The 21,371-nt window shown below is 40.0% G+C and overlaps 1 protein-coding gene across 2 annotated transcripts in view; it reads left to right on the forward strand.

Moving 5' to 3' along the window:
* Nucleotides 1–2,019: 2,019 nt before the first annotated feature.
* Nucleotides 2,020–21,371, forward strand: part of DDX10 (DEAD-box helicase 10) — a 247,763-nt gene continuing 228,411 nt past the window's right edge. Inside the window, exons 1-7 of one of the 2 annotated variants that reach the window (XM_082476855.1) lie at nt 2,020–2,317; nt 10,347–10,407; nt 12,198–12,328; nt 13,390–13,548; nt 14,602–14,722; nt 16,067–16,256; nt 19,495–19,621. In XM_082476855.1, the coding sequence (XP_082332981.1) occupies nt 2,132–2,317; nt 10,347–10,407; nt 12,198–12,328; nt 13,390–13,548; nt 14,602–14,722; nt 16,067–16,256; nt 19,495–19,621 (975 nt within the window). In that variant the 5' untranslated portion in view covers nt 2,020–2,131. The remainder of the gene's footprint in view (nt 2,318–10,346; nt 10,408–12,197; nt 12,329–13,389; nt 13,549–14,601; nt 14,723–16,066; nt 16,257–19,494; nt 19,622–21,371) is intronic. The other variant, XM_082476854.1, reaches the window with a different exon arrangement.

The following is a 21,371-nucleotide window of genomic DNA, read 5'->3' on the forward strand; positions in this document are numbered from 1 at the left end:
TTTTTGAAGATTTATTTTTCTCTTTGCATTCATTTGTTAGTTTTAGCTTCCAACTTTTTAGTTAAAGGATTTCCTCAAATGTTTGGTGGTCTTTGCTTATTATTTCGTATTTGAGTAAGGCTGATCAGAAACAAGTGTTTGGAAGGGCTTATTAATTGGTAGGTTTCACTGAAGAGCCAGGGGAGGTCAATGACTTGCCATTTATTTGGTCGCTGCCTAAATGCCATCATATCCAGGTCTTTCTCTTATGCCAGTCAGCTTCCCGAGAGACAAATGGTCCAGTTTTTTTGCCTGAGGCATGTTTATGCTTGGCTGCTTCAGATTTAGGAGAAAAGTGAGAATTAGAGTTGAGAGCCTCATTGTTCTGTATATACTCTTAAAAAATTAAAATAATTTTAAAAATTGTGGTAAAGTACACATAAAATTTGCCATTTAAACCAGTTTAAAGTGTAGAGTTCAGTGGCATTAAGTATATTCACATCCTTGTGCAACCAACCTCCAGAACTCTTTTCATCTTACAAAACTGAAACTCTCTACCCCCTAAACAGCAATTCCTCATTTCCCCTCCCCCCAGCCCCTGGCAACCACCATTTTACTTTCCATCTCTATAAATCTGACTACTTTAGGTACCTTATATAAGTGGAATCAGATGGTATTTGTCTTTTTGTGACTGTCTTATCTCATTTAGCCTCATGTCTTCAAGGTTCATCTATGTTGTAGCATTGTCAGAATTTCCTTCCTTCTTAAGGATGAATAATATTCCATTGTATGCATATACCGCATTTTGTTTACCCACCATTTGTGGATGGACACTTGGGTTGCTTCCACCTTTCGGCTACTGTGAATAATGCTGCTATGAACATGGGAATGCAGGTCTCTTCCAGACCGTGCTTTCAATTCTTTTGTGTGTGTATCCAGAAGTAGAATTGCTAGATCTTGTGGTAGTTCTATTTTTAACTTTTGGTGGATGTATATACTTTTATATAACCTACCCATATTGAGCTTTACTCTCTACCACATCTAGTGACTCTGAGTGTGGAGATTTTCCAGTTCACCTGCTCCCGCACTCCCTCACCCTCCATCCTCTGTTTAGGAAATGGGCTCGTGGTTGGGGCATTCATCTGGCTTTGTGGGCTTGGAAGGGGAATTTGAGGGTCCAAATACTCTGCATGTGAACTTTGAAATTAATTTCCCTGTTTTCCTTGCCACAACTCTGCCCTCACCCCTCTCTAGTGTATATTTGTGCTCTAGGTAAATGTACCAGAAAAACCAATTCACTGAAAGCCAATTCACTTAAACGGCCAACTTGCAAATAACTTTTCTTTTAATTCTTTATTTTTACTTATTTTGTCTTCATGATAGCCTTTTAAGGCAATTCAATTTGACTCTGCTCCAGCTCCCTACTGCTGCAGCTACACTCTGACGGGCTAGAAAAAGGGGAAAACCCAGAAGGACATAAGAAGAATACAGAATATTCATTTTTATTCCTAGGGAGGTACCCTGCAGTGGACAGAAATCAGAAGTTGTTAACTAGCTGTTTGATTTTGGGGCAAACCATTCGGCTCCCTGGGCTGAAACATGCAAAACGAGAATCACAATTATAATTCACAGATGGGTGTGTGTGTGTGTGTGTGTATATGTGTGTGTGGCGGGGGGTGGGGCGGTGTGTGTGCGTGTGGCGCGGGGTGGAGGTGCGCGTAGCGGTATTAGCGCGCAGTTCGCTAAGGAAAACCGAGAGCAAAGTAACAGCCCTTAAGGGTTAAGTTGTACGACCTCACCATAGTAACAGCAACCAGCGCGCATGCGCCTATTTAAAGCGCCGGCGTGCTTTAGGAGCCACTCAGCCCCGCCCTCTTCCTCAGATAGCCCCGTTTCCGATTGCCCGGTTTCCGTTTCCCCCGAGCCTGCTCCGCTCCGCTCTGCGGATTCCGAGACGCCAATCACCGCCCACTTTTTTCTAGCTGTGAACACCGCGCGTGCCCAGGTTTCGAAAGCCTGGGGGCGGGCTCGTGGTTTCGCGCACGCGCAGTCGTCCTCTTTCCCCACGCTGGTTCCGCGTCGTCTCAGTGCCGTACGTCCTCCTAGCCTCAGCTCGTGTTTGGGCACCGTGTGGGCTGTCGCCACCGCCGCGATGGGCAAAACTTCCGCCTCTCAGGGTCCAGGAGCTCGGCCTGACCCGGTGCGGAGCTTCAATCGTTGGAAGAAGAAACACAGCCACAAGCAGAGCCAAAAAAACCAGTTGAGGAAGCAGCTGAAGAAACCCGAGTGGCAGGTCGAGCGCGAGGTTATCAGCCGCCTCATGCAGAACTATGAGAAGGTGAGGCCGGCGCCGGGAAGGGGGCGCGGGCCGGCTGCGGGGCTACATGTCCCTGCCGCGCTGGGCTGCACAGACGAGGGGGCCGACCTGTCACTGGGACCCTGCCTGGGGAGCAAGCCGTTAGTCCCGGAGAAGGGAGTGGGGTGAGGGGTGCCACCCGGGGCCCTGTTGAGGCCACAGGTGGTCTGCTGGGTGCCACAACCCAGGCCTCCTGACCGTCCAGGCCGCTCTTTTGCTCACCACACTGGTCTTGATAAAATGATGGAAATGCAGTGGTACTTAAGCATAGGGAGATTAATTGCTATATTAGGTATAGCAATATTCATAAAAATAATACTAACAACAGTAATGGTAAATAATGACACATTTTAAGCCACTCACCATGTGCTTCACATTAATTATTTGACTTGATCTGAGGCATTGGGTCTTATTTCCATTTTACAGATGAGAACATTGAGGCTCCAAGAGAGTAAGAAACTTGTCTGGAACCTAGACTCAAGTCTTTCTGATTCCAAAGCCTTTGCTTTTAACCGTTATGCTAGTCTTGCATCTCTCATCACCATCCTTCCTATGCTTATTTTTTCTACTTGTTTCATGTCCCCATCCAAGAATTGCTATAGAAAAGCTGGACTTATGGTCTGTTTCTGGTACCTGCCATCCCACAATGTAGCTGATGTTCCCAGATGAATGTCCCTGTAGTTATCATTTTGACTTCTTGATCTCTTCCAAGCTCGCGCTCCTTGGGGCTGCCACTACCCCTTCTTTTCCTTCCTCCTAAATTCCACGTCTGTTGGCCTTCACCCACCTCACTTAGCCTTTCAGTAATTGCCCCCTTCTAGTGCAGTGTAATCGGGGATTTAACATATGGGATATATCTGGAATTAAAGTCATCACGTGTCATGCTGGTATAGCTTTTCTTTAAACAACGCTTAGATCAAAAGTAAGGTTAGATGGAGCTTAGAGTTTGTTTTGGGCTTTTAAGTTAAGATGATGATGATTTTATTCTGGCTTTTGGTTGCCCGATGAGTGACTTTGGGCAAGTTACTTTGCTTCTCTGGTCTTTAAAAGGCATAATAATATCTACCTTATAAGTTATGGGCAGTTAGTAAGAATGCATGTAAAGTATTCTGCACAATGCCTGACGCATAAATATTCCATATATTACCTGTTATATTACTACTGCTTCTGTATACACAGCACCTCAAGAAGCCACTGTAAGGTAAATTACTGTCAGATTGCATTTTGGGCTCTTCTTCATCTGACTGGAATTGCTTCCGGAGGAGAGCCTCAGCCCTTGCTTCTTCTCACTCTGTTCTCTTCTCTTGTGTAATCCCAAGGTTTATTCTTGTGACTCCTCCTTCTTGCATTCTACCCAGAGCTCTTCTGAGTTCATATACTTTTTTTTTTTTCCTGACTGTGCTGGATGTCTTTATTTGTGTCATAGGATACCTTAAATGCCACAGATCTAAAACTGAGTTCATTATCTTTTTCTTCTAAATTCACAATCCTGTGTATTATTTCCGTATTGCCACCATGGCAAATTACCACAAATTTGGTGTCTAAAAACAACAGGAATTTACTCTCTCACAGTTCTGGAAGCCAGAAGTCTGAAATCAGTTTCACTGGGCTGAAATCAAGGTGTCAGTGGGGACACACTCCCTCTAGAGGTTCTAGGGGAAATTCTGTTTCTTGCTTCTTCTAGCTTCTGGTGGATGTATTCCTTGGCCTGTGGCTGCATTATTCCAATCTCTGCCTCCATGGACACACTGCCTTCTCCTGTTCTATGTCAAATCTACCTCTATCCTTTTTTTTTTTTTTTTAATTTATTTATTATTATTTTTATTTATTTTTGGCTGTGTTGGGTCTTCGTTTCTGTGCGAGGGCTTTCTCCAGTTGCGGAGAGCGGGGGCCACTCTTCATCGCGGTGCGCGGGCCTCTCACTGTCGCGGCCTCTCTTTGTTGCGGAGCACAGGCTCCAGACGCGCAGGCTCAGTAGTTGTGGCTCACGGGCCCAGTCGCTCCGCGGCATGTGGGATCTTCCCAGACCAGGGTTCGAACCCGTGTCTCCTGTATCGGCAGGCAGACTCGCAACCACTGCGCCACCAGGGAAGCCCTATCCTTTTTTTGTAAGGGTACTTTTGATCACATTTGGGGGCTACTCAAATAATTGAGGATAATCTCCCCATCTCAAGATTTTTAATCACTGTGCAAAGTCTCTTTTGTCATGTAAGATAATATCCACAGTTCCGGAGATTGGGATATGGACATATTTGGGGACCATTATTTAGGCTACCCCATCCTAGCCCCACCATCTAAGCAGACTGCTGAGCTAGAAACCTAGGAGTAATCCTAGAGGCTTCTGTCTTACCACTCTTACATTCAGTTAGTCACAGTGGTGATTAACTCTGCTTCTTAAATTTCTCAAATGCTTCTCCATCCCCAGTGCCATGCCTTAGCTCAGGCTCCATCATCTCTTGCCTGGGTTACTACAGTAGCTATTGCTTGTAACATGGGTCAGCAGACTTTTCCTGTAAAGGACAGGACAGTAAATGGTTTTAGCTTTGCAGGTTGTAAGGGTGGAACTACTCAGCTCTGCCATTGTAACACAAAAGCTTGCCATGGAAATACTTAAATGGGCATAGCAAAGCTTCAGTTACTAAAACAGGTGGTGGGATTTGTCCCTTAGGCCTTACTGCCTTCTAATCTATCCTCCATATTTGCTAGAATGATTCTTTCCAAGATGAGATCCAATTGTTTTACTCCTGATTAAAACCCTTCCTTGGCTCACAGTTATTTTCAGGAAAGTGGTCAAACACTTCAATGTGTCAGCGTGTTCTAGTCCAGTTAAAGAGTAAGTTATTGGTAGTCAGGCAGACCTGGTTTAAATCTCACTCAGTTCAGGTGTTGACTTGCCAAATTTCTTTATGTCCCTGTGTCTCAATTTCTTTATTCAACAGAGATTATTAACCACCCAGAGTGTTGTAAGGCTCAAATGAGGTGATGTATATAAACCAAGTGGTATGTGGTAGGCACACATGGAAGAACAACCTGCACTTTTGGGAACTGGCCATGCTCCTTGATGCTTCTTGTCCTGGTACGTGATGTTTCCACTGCTTGCAGTGAGCAGTCCCATTTCCCCAACCCTAGGGACACCTACTCATCCTCCAAGATTTAGCTCCAACTTCTCTTCCTGACCTCCCCAGGTAGGGTTAGGGCTGCTGTGTGTCCGTAGCATTTTCTATATGCCGTTATTATAGCAGTCGTCAGCAGGCTGTGATGACTGGCTTTAACTTCTTTGTCAACTCTACCACTAGGCCATTGATGATATACTTGCTTTGCTCTCCGCAAAGATGGGTCCCACAGTGCTTGTCCTTGAGAAGACCTTCAGTGTTTAGATGTTTGGTGCACACTGACCTTTTCCAGGTGGCTTTATTCTGGTCGGTAACGTGGGTCCGTTCTTTTTGGTCTCTTGTTTTAATAATAATTACTAACATTTATCAAGCTTTTATACATGTTGATTTGCCATATTCTCACAACAAACAGCCCTATGAGATAGTTCCCATTATATAAGTGAGGAAACTTTAAGACACAGCAAGGCTAAATAATTTGCACTACATTAAACAGTAAGTGAAAATGCTGTTGATAGTAAGGGAAAAAGTTCTAATCCAGGAGATATAGGTCTGATGCCAGGGCTCCAGACCACCATGCTTTACTGTGTTGCACAAATGTTTAAATCCCAATCTTTTCACCAAGTTGAAGGAACATTTTTTTTCCTGCTAAGTATTGTTCTGTTTTTTTTTTTTTTTTTTTTTTTAAGTTTTAGAAATATTTTCTTAAGATTTTGTTAAGAAATAAATGCAGTATGGAGTCAGTTGCCATGGCTAGCAATACTAGAATACCATCAGGGCAGATTGTATGTAAAAAGGGGCAGACCCTACCATATGGCTTCTCAGATGGTAGAATCTGTGCACAGAAGTTTTATTACAGTGGACAGGACACAGGTGGTGCTCAGTAGCCTCACTGGTGAAATACTGAACAATTTGATTCAGAGACATTTTGAAACATTTTGACAGGTTGTTGTTGAGGCTTAGGTAAAAATAGGTGGGAAAAAAATACCTGTCTGTATCTCTAGGGAGGTGGGGTGGGGTTGATAACATTTTGACAGATGTAATGCTAGTAAATATGTGCAGTGCCCTGGAGTTCGAGGATGGTGTAATCAGGGGAAAAAGGTTGAGTTATTCTGTGCAGAGCCCTTTCTGGCCAGATGACTTAGAGAAAGGTTTTTCCTCTGGGCACGCTACCCTTCTTCCTGGCGGTTGCAGCCTCAGGCCTGGCTGGCGGAGCTGAAAGTGGGCTGGATTTCAGCTCCCACACCTCAGCCTTACCAGATGCCTTTGGGTAGAGCATGAACTGTACAGCAGTTTGTGGTAGCCATGAGTGGAGCCAGTTCTTGAATGACGTGTTCTCCAGGTGGAAAAGATTGGCAAGGACATTGTAGGTGGAGGGAGCAACAAGAGGAGATACAAAAAGATGTGAAAATACATGGTGTTCTTTGAGGGGGACATACTCCTTGGAGTGTGATATGTGTTCCAGAATTGGCTTCAGATGAGGTTGAAGAAGAGAGTTGAAAGTAGACTGAATGGCTTTGGAGGCTGTAGTAGGTAGAATAATGATCTCCTGAAGATGTCAGCATCCTAATCCTCAGACCTGTGAATAAGTTACATGGCAAGGGGTAATTCAGGTTGCTAATCAGCTGACTTTAAAATATGTTGGTTGATCTGGATTATCCAAGTGGACCCAGTGTAATCATCCAAGGGCCCTTAAGTGTGGAGGAGGGAGGCAGAAGAGTCAGTGTCAGAGCACTGTGAAGTGAGAGACTTGACTGTCCATGCTGGCTGGCTTTGAAGATGGAAGGGGGCCATAAGCCAAGGAATGTGGGCAGCCTCTAGAAGCTGGAAAAAGCAAGGAAATGGATTCTCTCCTAAAGTTACCCAAAAGAATGCAGCCCTGCCAACACCTTGATTTTAGTTGAGTGAGACTGGTTTTGGACTTCTGACTTCCAGAATTGTAAGTAATAAATTTATATTGGTTTAAGCCACTGTTCTTGGTAATTTGTTACAGCAGCAGTAGGAAACTTATATAGAGGCTGTCTTTAAAAGCTTTATCTAGAAGCAGTGGTGAGTTTCTGGGGGCAATTAGAGAATATATCCAAACTGTAAAGGGTCTGGAGGCTAGACTGTTGGTATAGTCTAGATCCTGGGTCCTCTGAGAGGCAGATGCCAAGATGGGGTTAAGTGAATTGGAATTTATTGGGGGAAAGTGTCGGTAAAGGTAAAGGAGAGGGAACAGGAATAGGGAGGGAAAGGAAGGAGGACAGAAGGAGGAGGGGTAGGAAGCGCGCAGGCTGCAACACTGTTTTCAGAAAGCTGACAGGATGTCCTGGAACCAAAGTTGCGCATTAGAGGAATCCCCTGCCCTGCGGGGACGGGTACTGCTGCTGTGCTTGGTCATTGGCTGGCTGCAGGCCAGGCAGGCATGGCCTTTTCAGTGGTGGCTCTAGAGGGGTGACAGCTGGCATTTATCAGTCAGCTCTGCTCCCGAAGTGGGAACTCTGGGTGGCTTATTTCTAAGGCCACTATGTAGGGTGTGTGTTCTAGAGGGGCTGACGGAGAGCTGGGGATTGAAACTTATGGAGGAATGTTGAACTATTTGTTTAGTAATGGTTTTCACTTGCTGAATGACTCAAGCTCTCCGCACCTAGGATTCATTTAGATTTTTTTATTGTAATCAGCTATGCTGTATAGGAACTCTGCTTTCTAATCTGATTTTTTTTTTCTCTAATCAGAATTTGGTCTGGTGTAATTTGAAGTAGATTGCTTTTCTTCTCTTGATTGCAATAGGTGGAGCATTCTAGGAAGTTTTAAATACTTTTTCCTCCCTGCTTCGGGATGTAAAAGCATCATTCACTTTTGTGAAAAACAGACAGTTGGAAGAAGTATAGGAGAGTGGTTAAGTAATATCCACCCTGTTCTCCTTTCTTCTGCCCCCTCTAACTTTTCCACCAATGCTGGGACGTTCTTAATAAGTATCGTCGCTGAAACATCTGTTCTTTGATTTCAGAAGAATGATGATACAGATTTTTAGAGGTTTTGATTGATAGAGATGTTATGATTTTTCTAAGTGATTTTTTTTCTAAGAAAAGAAAAGGATGAAGGGAAGGGGAAAGAGTTTTATTTTTTTTGTAGGAACCATAGCCATCTTCTGCTGTGGCTTCCTAGTGTTCCTTGGACTATAATTGACAGTCTTCTAGAACATCGTTGGCAGACTTTTTCTGTGAATATTAAGATAGTGAATATTAAGTTTTGTGGGCCAGATGGTCTCTGTCACAACTACATAGACAGTATGTAAATGAATGGTTGTAGTTGTGAATATTAAGATAGTGAATATTAAGATAGTGAATATTAAGTTTTGTGGGCCAGATGGTCTCTGTCACAACTACATAGACAGTATGTAAATGAATGGTTGTAGTTGTGCCCCAGTAAAACTGTATTTACAAAAACAGGGAGGAAAAGATTGGGCCTGTGGGCCATAGTCTGCTGACCCTTGTTCTAGACATCAGTGGAGTAAAAAATGTCTTTTTTGTTTCTTTGGTGACCTCTTTCTAAGCGTATAGTGTGCAGTTTTATGTTGTAATGGCTGGTAGAGTACTGAAATGGTTTGTTTCTTCCAGACTTTCCCTTTAGGAGGTTGATAGACTTTAGAAAGATATGCACTCTTTTGTCTGAGTAGCCCACTTTGCCTGTGGGCTGTATCTGTGATGGGGATTAGTGTGTGTTGCCCGTCTAGCTCCTGTAAGCATTCTACTTGCTGTGAAAACAGATTTTTAGCTGATAATACCACAAGTGCAGGGTGGACTGCACCTGATTTTAATGTCCGGTTTGGGAGATTACTTACCTCCTAATTTAGGTTCCTTGATAGGACAGGATATTATTTGAATAAAGTTTTCTCCTTCTACTGTTCGTACACTGATTCTGCCTCCTCTCCAGTGTTATCTGGAATGAGTTGTAGGGATTAAGGCAATGTTTTAATAATTATGTTTTCATCATTTGAGGCCAGAGAATAACCCTGTCTGGACTACATTAAGAATCTGTAGACTAAAATGAAATACAAGCTGTCATCCCTTTACTGCCTGGAGTGTAATGTTAATAAATGAACCTTACAAATGCAGCTTTCCCCTTTTGTGAATCATGAATAATTTGGCAGCACATTCCCAGATCTGAGTAGTTCCTGCTTTCAGCATCTATGATAAAATAATTCTCCTGAGCATCCGAAATGACATTCAGAAAATTGGGTTTATGCTAATGAAGAACATCAGTGATGAACATTTAGATAATGTAAAGTTAAAGGGCAAAATGTTACTTTTTGTGACTTCAGATCATGACAGAGACACTTTCCCTGGTTATTGTTAAATAATACCCCATCTCCAGTATACCCCCAAACGAGTAGTTGTCAGGTTGGGTTTGAAAGGTTTGTGCTAGCAAGATATATTTCTGCACCTAACTTCAAGTTAGTCTCTAAAGTGTGTAAAGAGAAGTTTTCTCATCGTGGTCTGTGGTTTATAGTCATTTTGCCCTTTACTTCCTAGACTGATATTCTTTGAAGGATGGGATGAAGGGAAATTTTCTTCCTAAAATTGACGTGATGATGACTTATTGTATTGTTAACATTTTAGAGGTGTTTGAAGATATTGAAGGTAGGGGTGTGTGTGTGTGTTGAGTGAATGAAATTTTTTTTTTAACCAGTTGAAATGGTTACAGAGTTATATTTTTGATGATAGCTTCTTCAAGGCATATTTCTTTTCACAAGGAATGATAGTTTTTACTTAGAAGTGATGATTGAATTCAATCCTGCAGTACCAAGGATGCGCTACGCAGCACAATGTAGACAAAAATTAGTTTTGTTGTAAAACAAATGAATTATGCAGTATGTTATTTTGCTTTATCTCACATAGTCCCCTTTTACTTTTCAGATAAATGTAAATGAAATTACAAGATTTTCAGATTTCCCCTTGTCCAAAAAAACACTGAAAGGTAGGTTCATGGTGATCTTGGACATATTGTTGGATTTCTTGATGCTTTTTTTAAATGGAAAAATGTTTAGAGAAAGTTTAACCTGAAAAAAGTCTTATTTTGTGGGACCTAATGAAATTTAAAAGCTTTTGCACAGCAAAGGAAACTATAAACAAGACGAAAAGACAACCCTCAGAATGGGAGAAAATATTTGCAAATGAATCAACGGACAAAGGATTAATCTCCAAAATATAGAAACAGCTCAGGCAGCTCAATATTAAAAAAACAAACAACCCAATCAAAAAATGGGCAAAAAACCTAAATAGACATTTCTCCAAAGAAGACATACAGATGGCCAAGGGGCACATGAAAAGCTGCTCAACCTCTCTAATTATTAGAGAAATGCAAATCAAAACTACAATGAGGTATCACTTCACACCTGTTAGAATGGGCATCATCAGAAAATCTACAAACAACAAATGTGAGAGGGTGTGGAGAAAAGAGAACCCTCTTTAACAGTTGGTGGGAATGTAAATTGATACAGCCACTATAGAGAACAGTATGGAGGTTCCTTAAAAAACTAAAAATAGAATTACCATATGACCCAGCAGTACCACTACTGGGCATATACCCAGAGAAAACCATAATTCAAAAAGACACATGCACTCCAGTGTTCATTGCAGCATTATTTACAATAGCCAGGTCATGGAAGCAACCTGAATGCCCATCGACAGACGAACGGATAAAGAAAATGTGGTTCATATATACAATGGTATATTACTCAGCCATAAAAAGGAAAGAAAGTGGGTCATTGGTAGAGACGTGGATGGACCTAGAGACTGTCATACAGAGTGAAGTAAGTCAGAAAGAGAAAAACAAATATCGTATATTAACACATATATGTGGAACCTAGAAAAATGGTACAGATGAACCAGTTTGCAAGGCAGAAATAGAGACACAGATGTAGAGAACAAACGTATGGACACCAAGGGGGGAAAGCGGGGGGTGGTGGTGGTGGTAGTGGTGGGTTGAATTGGGAGATTGGGATTGACATATATACACTAATATGTATCAAATAGATAACTAATAAGAACACGCTATATAAAAAAATAAAATAAAATACAAAAAAATCTTATTTTGATATCATGAAAACCTATAGCAAGAAACAGTATTAATTTATTTAAGTTTTACCAATTTGTCATTCTCATTCTTTCTGGACTGATTAAAAAAACAGTAGTAAAAAACCAAGGTGCCAGGGCCTCTGAATAATTAAAATGTTTAAAATAAGCAAGAGAGCAAACAAAAATGTGTCACCTTTTGTACTGATTTGCTTGTGCCACCAGAACAAACTAACACAGACTAGGTGGCTTAAACAACAGAAATTAATTTTCTCATTGTTCTGGAGGCCAGGAGTCTAAGATCAAGGTGCTGGCAGGGGTGGTTTCCTCTGAGGGCCGTGATGGAAGTATATGTTCCAGGCCTCTCTCCTTGGCTTACAGATGGTCGCCCTCTGCTGCCTCTTAAAGTAGTTGTCCCTCTGTGTACTCACACCCCTAGTGTTTGTTTTTGTGTCCAAATTTTCCCTTCTTATAAAGACATCAGTCAGATTGGATTTGGGCCCACCCGAATGGACTCATTTTAACTTAATCACCTCTTTAATCACCTGTGGCTGAATACAGTCACATTCTAAGTACTGGGGGTTAGGGGATCAACATATGAATTCTGGGATTGAGCGAGTGCACAATTCAGCCCATAGTACTGTTCTGCAGGGATGCTCTAAAGTGTCATTTTCTTCCTGTCCATACTGGCAGGTTTGCAAGAAGCGCAGTACCGTTTGGTAACTGAGATACAGAAGCAGACCATTGGGTTGGCATTGCAAGGTAAAGATGTCCTTGGAGCTGCCAAAACTGGATCTGGCAAGACTTTGGCTTTCCTTGTTCCAGTAAGTAGTTTTTTCATGTTGGGTCAGATCCTTTGTTATATGATTTTGAAACATTCTGTGCCTAGATAGAAATAAACAGTTATGTGAAGAGTTGTTTCATGTTGGGTTTCCCTGTCTAGAATGCAAGCTTTATCAGACTGGTGCCACATCTGTCTTGTTTTCTACTGTATCCCCCATGTCCTAGCACAGCACCTTGCACATCATGGGCACTCAATAACTTACTGAATGAATGAATGATCGTGTGCCGACAAGCCTGAATTCCTGAAGGATGTGGGGTGTTCCAGGGTGGCAGGTCAGAATGGTTCTTCTCTGCAGTGAGCCCGGTGGCGTGGCAGGGAAGGCTGTTTCTGTACTCACCCTTGCAAACCTGCCAGTCGCATTTATACTTGCCACCTGTTTAGGATAAAGCTGAAATTGCTCACTTTAAGGAAATTGGGTCATTCATTGAGAATTTTCCAGGACATTGATATCTATCTTTTATAGCAGTAAAACAATGGAGCCTCTTAGGAATTTACTTATATCTGTTATGCAGTTGGTCTTGTAATTTTTAATTCCTGCTAAATAATCAGCTCAGAAAAATCACATTTGATTTTTTGTTCCAAGTGTTAAAAAACCATTTTTCTCTTAAATTCTATTTTTTGTAACAACATCTTTCTACAACTAGAAAATTCAGTCACTGTATAACTACGGCAGTTACACAGAGTTTATTTTAATGTGGTTTCTGTTCAGAAAATGGTGACATATATTTTTCTGAAATCTGTTTTAATGAACTGTGGGCTATACAGACCTTTCACTGATTGCCATCTCCTCATGGCATGTCTCTGGTAGCAGCTGCACTGCCATGGGGCTTCTGTTTTTCTATGACTTGGGGGAGGATGCTTCTGGTGGATAGAAGAAAAAGAAAAAACAAAGCAAACAGTTTCTTCTTTCTGATTAAGACTCATGACAGGTATGCTTTCTGCTTGGAAGGTGCCTTTGATTTGGGGGGACAAGGTTGACTCAGGAGTCAAAAAGTTGCCTCTCTAAAGGACTTACTGAACGTGAATTTGTTCTTTTTTGAGGTGCTGGAGGGCTTGTATCGTCTGCAGTGGACCTCAACAGATGGGCTGGGGGTTCTGATTATATCACCTACAAGAGAACTGGCCTATCAGACCTTTGAGGTTCTCCGAAAAGTGGGGAAGAATCATGACTTTTCAGCTGGCCTCATCATTGGCGGAAAGGTTTGTCTTTTTGTCCTTGTCCTTCTTTCTTTCCTTCTATAACTTATTTATGTTGGAGCACTGTGGCGGTTGACCGGGAAGAGGTAGAGATATCATCTAAACAGAGACTGGCCCCCTAGACAGGAGGTGGCAGCATCCTGGTGTGGTCACTATCATCCAGAATATGTTTGTCAGTTTTGCAGGTCCAGAAAGTCTGTTTTGTCAGGGTATCTGGATTGATCAGAGTCTCTGAGACTAATTAATTCTAATTAGCCTGTAAATCTATTTCTTAATATTCATTGGAAAAGGTACATTTCAGTATGTAGACTAGTTCCTTTCAATAAAGTATCTAGGAGGTTGAATAATTCAGAACATTGCTGGGTTAGCAGCAGAAGAAAGGAAGGTAGAAGGTAGTTTTGAGGCGTGTTTATTTTAGGTTATAGTAAAGCCTGCTGCCCTACTTCTCTTTCTTCTGGTTTACCTGGACTACTTGTCTCAGCTAGAGTCTCTTCTAGATTGTGAGGAATTCTTGAATTTATATGCAGACATGCACAAAAAAAGGAAGAGTATCACAAGCCCTCACATACTCATGTACCTATCACCCAGCTTTAACATCTAACATTCTGTGGCTCTTGTTTCGAGGAGAGATATTCTAGAATGTGGAGAACTCAGCTCTTGTTTTCAGTCCAGAAGTGCAGGAGTGGTGTCAGAGAGCCTGTTCAGTGCCCCCGGGTTCTGACTTAAAAGAATGGCTATAATTCTAGTTTTTAAGTAGGTTCTGGCAGACACAGGAGGAAATAAAGACTTGGAGCAGTCACATATTTTTCTTGGCTTCAAAATCCCAGATATGATTAAGAATCTAGAGGAGCTCTGAACTCTTTAGGTCTTCACTAAGGACTTTTATTTAGCCCAGAAATTTGGATGTGCTATAAAGATAGAAGGGAGAAATTAAATTTATTTCTAGAGTATCTACATTGCTATGATGAAATGCCACATGCAGATGGCTTGTATAGTTTTGGTACACAGGCTGCGCAGTGATGGGTCTGTGTAATCAAAAGAAACAACTGTTTTCAGGATCTGAAACACGAAGCTGAGAGGATCAATAACATAAATATACTTGTTTGCACACCGGGTCGGCTTCTTCAACACATGGATGAAACGATATGTTTTCATGCTACCAATCTCCAGATGTTAGGTGAGTCTAATATATCTCTAATGAAAAAAATCTCAGGCTTAGGAGCGAGCGCTCATAAATTTTAATGATAGAAATATTTTATTGAATAAATATTGTGACTAAAAATCTGAAAAATAACTTGAAGCAATTTTTTGGCATACTGTTCTAAATCCAGAGAGTACAACTCAGACTTTTTTTTTTAATATCTTTATTGGAGTATAATTGCTGTACAATGTTGTGTTAGTTTCTGCTGTATAACAAAGTGAATCAGCTACATGTATACATATGTCCCCATATCCCCTCTCTCTTGAGCCTCCCTCCCACCCTCCCTATCCCACCCCCCCTATCCCACCCCTCTAGGTGGTCACAAAGCACTGAGCTGATCTCCCTGTGCTATGCAGCAGCTTCCCACTAGCTATCTATTTTACATTTGGTAGTGTATATATGTCAGTGCTGCTCTCTCACTTTGTCCCAATTTCCCCTTCCCCCGCCCCATGTCCTCAAGTTTGTTCTCTACATTCCACCTTTATTCTTGCCCTACCACTAGGTTCATCAGTACTGTTTTTTAAGATTCCATATGTGTGCGTTAGCATACGGTATTTGTTTTTCTCTTTCTGACTTACTTCACTCTGTATGACAGACTCTAGGTCACTCTACCTCATTACAAATAACTCAGTTTCATTCCTTTTTATGCCTGAGTAATATTCCATTGTATATATGTGCCATATCTTCTTTATCCATTCATTTGTTGATGGACATTTAGGTTGCTTCCATGTCCTGGCTATTGTAAATAGTGCTGCAGTGAACATTGTGGTACGTGTAACTTTTTTTTTTTTTTTAACATCTTTATTGGAGTATAATTGCTTTACAATGGTGTGTTAGTTTCTGCTTCATGTAACTTTTTGAATTACAGTTTTCACTGAGACCTTTTTTAAATCAAAATAATCAGAGAGAGATAAGCCCTCTTTTCCATATGAAATTAGACACCTCAGTATTTGACACTGCTAAGAGTTACCTTTTAAGGTACATCTACTTATGATGTTACCTAATGTGTATTTTTTTAAATCAACTTTGGAATAATTCTAGATTTATAGAAAAGTTGCAGTGATAGTACAGAACGTTACTCTATACCCTTCCGTCCCTCAGTTTCCCCCAGTGTAACATCTTACATAACTTTGGTACCTTTGCCAAAACTAAGTGATTAACATTGGAATATTTATTTAATATACAGACTTTTTTTCGATTTCACCAGTTTTTCCACGAATTTCCTTTTTCTGTTCTAGAATCCAGTGCAGAATACCATATTGCATTTAGCCTAACGTGTATCTTAAATATTGTTGTTCAACTTGCATTCTCTCTTTTTAGTTCTTGATGAAGCAGATAGAATCTTGGATATGGGCTTTGCTGATACCATGAATGCTATTATTGAAAACCTTCCCAAGAAACGTCAGACTTTGCTTTTCTCAGCTACACAAACCAAATCTGTAAAGGATCTTGCACGCTTGAGTTTGAAAAACCCTGAGTATGTTTGGGTTCATGAAAAAGCAAAATACAGGTATGTACTATTTGAAACCATATTTGATTCAATCACAATCAATGTTCTGTCTTTTCAGATTAAGAATTTGACATTTCAAATTAATACTACTTTTCTAGGAAATAAAACATTATTTTATATTGTTGATTAAATATGCAAAGCATAGTAAGTATATTGGTAAAAATTATTTAAATTCTCTATGCACCTTTAAATGTGTGACTACTCTAATGCAATATTTTCCAAAATGTGGTGTGGGGAACAAATTCCCCCATAAAATAGGGGTGAGGTGGGGAAATGCATACCTAGATAGATAAATAGCAAATGTTGAGTTAAGGTAAAGCAGTGTTCTTCAAGACTTCTCAGAACCTTTAATATTTTCTTGGACATTGTGATTCTTCAAAGCAGTGGGAGATGAATAAAGCTTCCTGCATTTACCGAAATTATTTTGGTACAGAATCATTCTTTTTAGCTGTATTATGCAGGACTAATGTGCTATGGAACACATTTTATCAACTGCATTAATATTTAGCAAAATACCTTTCTGTTTAAAACATTCCAGCAATGTTTTGTGTTGGTCTCACTAAAACTGGAAAGTAAGGTATGTGTGTCTGTGTGACAGTAAAAGGTGTGTGTGTGTGTGTGTGTGTGTGTGAGAGAGAGAGAGGTGTAAGTAGGTTGAGGGAAATATGTTTTAAAGTGTATTTTGATATTGTGACTGCTGGAAATGTATGTATGTTTGGTATGAATCATACGTACATACGTGCAGACTGTGGACATACCTGACTTCCAGAAATGTTTTCCAGTGAATTTAAATTGAATCTGTATTGAAGATCTCAATATGGACTCACCTCTACCATTATCTCTATCTTAACTTTCATTTCTTGCTGTGAAATGTTAGTCTAAAAAGAAATATATTGGGAAAACGCATTGGGTTATCTTCTTGGAAAGTCTTTAAATACAGGGGATATGGGCATTGAGGCCCACCTTGACCTTGTTCAACCAATAGATGTCTAGGATTAAAAAAAGCCTGAGAAGAGGCTAGATTCTATGCTTCCAGGTGATCCTAGTGGATAAACTTTGGAGAATCTGAGTTCTGGTAGCTTTGATTGTCAAGAACTCCTTAGGAATGGGATAGCAAGAGATATTTGAGGTACAGTTTCCTCCTTGGCTTACCATTGAGTAGACACTGGTTTTTTTTTTTTTTTTTTTTTTTTTTTAAATTTTTTTTAAAAAATTTTATTTATTTATTTATTTATGGCTGTGTTGGGTCTTCGTTTCTGTGCGAGGGCTTTCTCTAGTTGCGGCATGCGGGGGCCACTCTTCATCGCGGTGCGCGGGCCTCTCACTCTTGCGGCCTCTCTTGTTGCGAAGCACAGGCTCAGACGCGCAAGCTCAGTAATTGTGGCTCATGGGCCCAGCCGCTCCACGGCATGTGGGATCTTCCCAGACCAGGGCTTGAACCCGCGTCCCCTGCATTGGCAGGCAGACTCTCAACGACTGCGCCACCAGGGAAGCCCTAGACACTGGTTTTTGTTTGTAAATTTGTGTCAAGATAGCTATTGAAATTCTAGGTACAATTAATTTGAAAATCTAAAGACTGTCTAGGTCTTTTGATTTTATTCTTTGTTCTCTTTGCTGTTTCCTTTCTGCCTGTTTTTATCTTTACCTGACACTAGTTTTTCAATCATTAGGTGGTCTCTAAAATGTAAATTAATTTTACATATTATCCCTGTTCCCAATTTCTGTAGATAACAGTTGGTCATTATCTGTAGATCATGGAGTTAGTTAGAAAAAAATTAATGCAAAAACTGTTTATTTCATAAATGATTCTTGAAAGCAGTTCCATCATTTATTAAAAAAATGTGACTATCAGAAAAAATATTGGAAGACAGGTATTTAGCAACATAATTTACAAAACTGCAGGTTATATGATAATGACTGCAGTACTCTGTAATTTCAAATTCACCAGAAGCACTATAAAAAGCAGATGCTATTGTGAATTTTGTTTAATATCGTTATTGAATTTTCCTCTTTAGCAACTTAACAGTTTGGTTAATATATCCTGAGAGATTATGGTCGAGAATATTTTAAGGCATAAAAGAATATTTACTCTCAAATTACAAAGGACCAGAAAAATCAGGATTGAATCTTTCTGAGTTGTGTATCAGAGTATACGTAGAAGAAGTGCACCAGTGTGTTTCCTTTATATTGCTATATGTTGCTCTTTTTTCTCCTCTTTGTACAAACAGACACACCCACAGGGTTGCCTGTGTGTGCATGAATGTATATATACCTTCACTCTGATAAATGGTACCAAATTTTATGTACTATTCTTCTTTGCCTCTTTCACTTAACAGTATGCCCTAGAGATCACACCATAGCAGTATATATATTCCTCATTCCTTTTTTTGCAGTTGCATGATACATTATTGTGTACAATAGTTCATTACACAAGGTTTCTACTACATATGCGTTGATTTCCATCTTTTTTTTTTTTTTTCTTTGTAAATAATACTGTATCCTTTTGTGTTTTTACCAGATTATTTTTTGGAACAGAATCCTTAAAGTAGGTTTATTAGTTCAAAGAGTAAATGCATGTATGTTTCTCTCCAACATTTTTATTATGAGAAATTTCAAACACACAGCACAATTGAAAGAATTTTGTGGTGAAAACCCTATACTCATCCCTCTGTATATCAACCCATCTTATTTTTGATGCATTTCAAAGTAATTTGCAGACATCTGTACACTTCCCCTAGATATTTCAGTACACATATCACTAACTAGATTTCAGTATTTGTATGGAGATTTTCTTTTTTGATGTAAGATTTACATACAATGCGAACAAACGAACAAATTAAGAGTACATTTACTGAGTTTTGATAAATGTGTATGTCTCTGTAACCCAAGGCCCTGCTAAGAAGTAGAACAGTACCATGTGCCCAGCAAGTTCCCTCATGGCCTTAAGTTGATCCTTGACCCTACCCTTGCAGAGGTGACCCCTGTTTGCATGTATATTTTTGATATATAATCTATAAGGGATTTTGTATGTATTTTGGTCATGTGCTATATTCATTTCCTAAGGGACAGTAGAGAGGTTGTTTTGGGGGGTATGTATGTATGTGTGTGTGTGTATGTGTGTGTCTGAAAAATTTGCTTGAGAGGCATGCCACTGTTAACATTTGTTTTGTTTTTTGGTCTGGATTTCAAAGTTACCAACACGGCATATTTTTAACATTTTCCCTCTTATTTCCATAAGCACCCCTGCCACTTTGGAACAGAACTACATAGTCTGTGAGCTGCCGCAAAAAATAAGTGTGCTGTATTCCTTTTTGAGAAGCCACCTGAAGAAGAAAAGTATTATATTTTTCTCCAGTTGTAAAGAGGTACCTAGTGTTTATTTTTCTTAAGTTAGTCGTGTTGAATTGTCCCTTTTAAAATATCAAATTTCTGTTAGAAAATGCTATTTGTCTATTTTAATAGATACAGTGCTAAATGTGGAGGGATTTGTAGATAATGAAAATCTTGCCTCTTCATTTTTAAAGGACCCCATGGATGAGACTGTAAGCTCAGTGAGGAGGGGCAGAAACTGTGCGTTTTTACTTCAGTATTGTTAGCACCTAGCACAATACTGAGAACATAGTAGTCCTCAATACATATTGGTAGAACCAACAATTGAATGGCTAGACTAACTAGAGGTGTTTATAACCTCATGTCTACCTTACCCTCCGTGAATACCGAACTGAATATGCCATTTATTTCCATGCCTCCATATCTTTGTTCATGCTGGTCTCCCTGCATCCCTCCATCCTAATTCTGGAGGAATATTTCATATCCTTTAAGATTAAGCTCAAATGTTATACCTGAAAGTCCTTTTCTGACACTCCCCAGCCCCCTTGTGACAATGAACTGCACCTTCCTCTATCATTCTGTAGTGTTTTGTTTATATCTTTATTTAGTTGATCAGCATTTCTTAAACACTAGTCATATGCTTATAAGTAAGGGATTTAGTGATGTATAAGAAAACTTGGTCTTTTCCCTTAAAGAGAAGAAACTGGGGTTGATTTTGTGTGTCGCTTTTCTTCTGCTATATTTCAGATTTCCTGATGACATATAGTTGCTGGTATATAGTAGGTTGATTCTAGATTTATAGCTTTTGCAATAGCTTAGCATGATAAATATGCAGTGAGTTTTCCTCCAGCTTATGGGGAAGATAAGTAGTGGTCTGTTTTTTGGGGAAAGCACAGAACCTCATTATTTTTCCATGTAAGGAATGACTTCAGATTTTTTAGGACTTCTTTTAGATTTTTAGAATTTTATATCTTCTAAAGAAAGGATGTTTTTCGTATCTGTGTACCAGGAAATAATTTTAAGAATTAATGTTTAAAGTTTTTACTCCGTAATACTCTGCCTTTCCTCTTCACAGTGGGCCAAGTATACTCTGCCCTTTCTCGAGCTATACTCTTTCTATACCTCTTTAGTTCCATGGCTTTAAATGCCATCTGTATTCTAACAACTGCCAAATCTACATCCTAAGCCCTGACTTCTTTTCTGAGCCCCAGACTTGTTTATCCACTTGACTACTATATATTTCCAGTTGGGTGTCTAGAGGGCATCTTAAATTTAACATAGGAAAAGCAGTTTTAAGATTTCCGATTTCCTATCCCTAAGTTCTGCTCCCTCTAACTCTTCCTCATCTCATTAAATGACCGAATCCTTAATTCTTGCTTGTCTTCAATTCATATTCAATCTGTTGACAGTTCTCATTAGTTTTACCACTTCTCACCACCCATCATGCTACAGTGCAGTTTAAACCATGCTTAACTTTCTCTTAGCCTCTTGGTTGATCTTCCATTTTAATAGTTCTTCAATTTCCATATATGCTTTTCTGAGATTGGGTTGCCTGAGAGTACATCTGTGGTCTGGTCTGTGGGCTCTCCTTTCTCATCTCCGCTTTCATGGTAGCCCTTTTAAAAACTTTACAAAGGAAAAGCAGGAGTCCCTCTATCCCTAGTCTTACTGGTGCATTGTCTCAGGATCAGAGAACCTTCCTAACACTAGAATATTGTTTGAGAAAGTGAGTAACTTTAATTTTGGAGTAACAAGTCATTTTGCAATTTAGGTGGTTTCCCATTC

Source organism: Balaenoptera physalus (assembly GCF_965194825.1).
Source record: "Balaenoptera physalus genome assembly, chromosome: 10".
NCBI classification, from domain to species: Eukaryota; Metazoa; Chordata; class Mammalia; order Artiodactyla; family Balaenopteridae; genus Balaenoptera; species Balaenoptera physalus.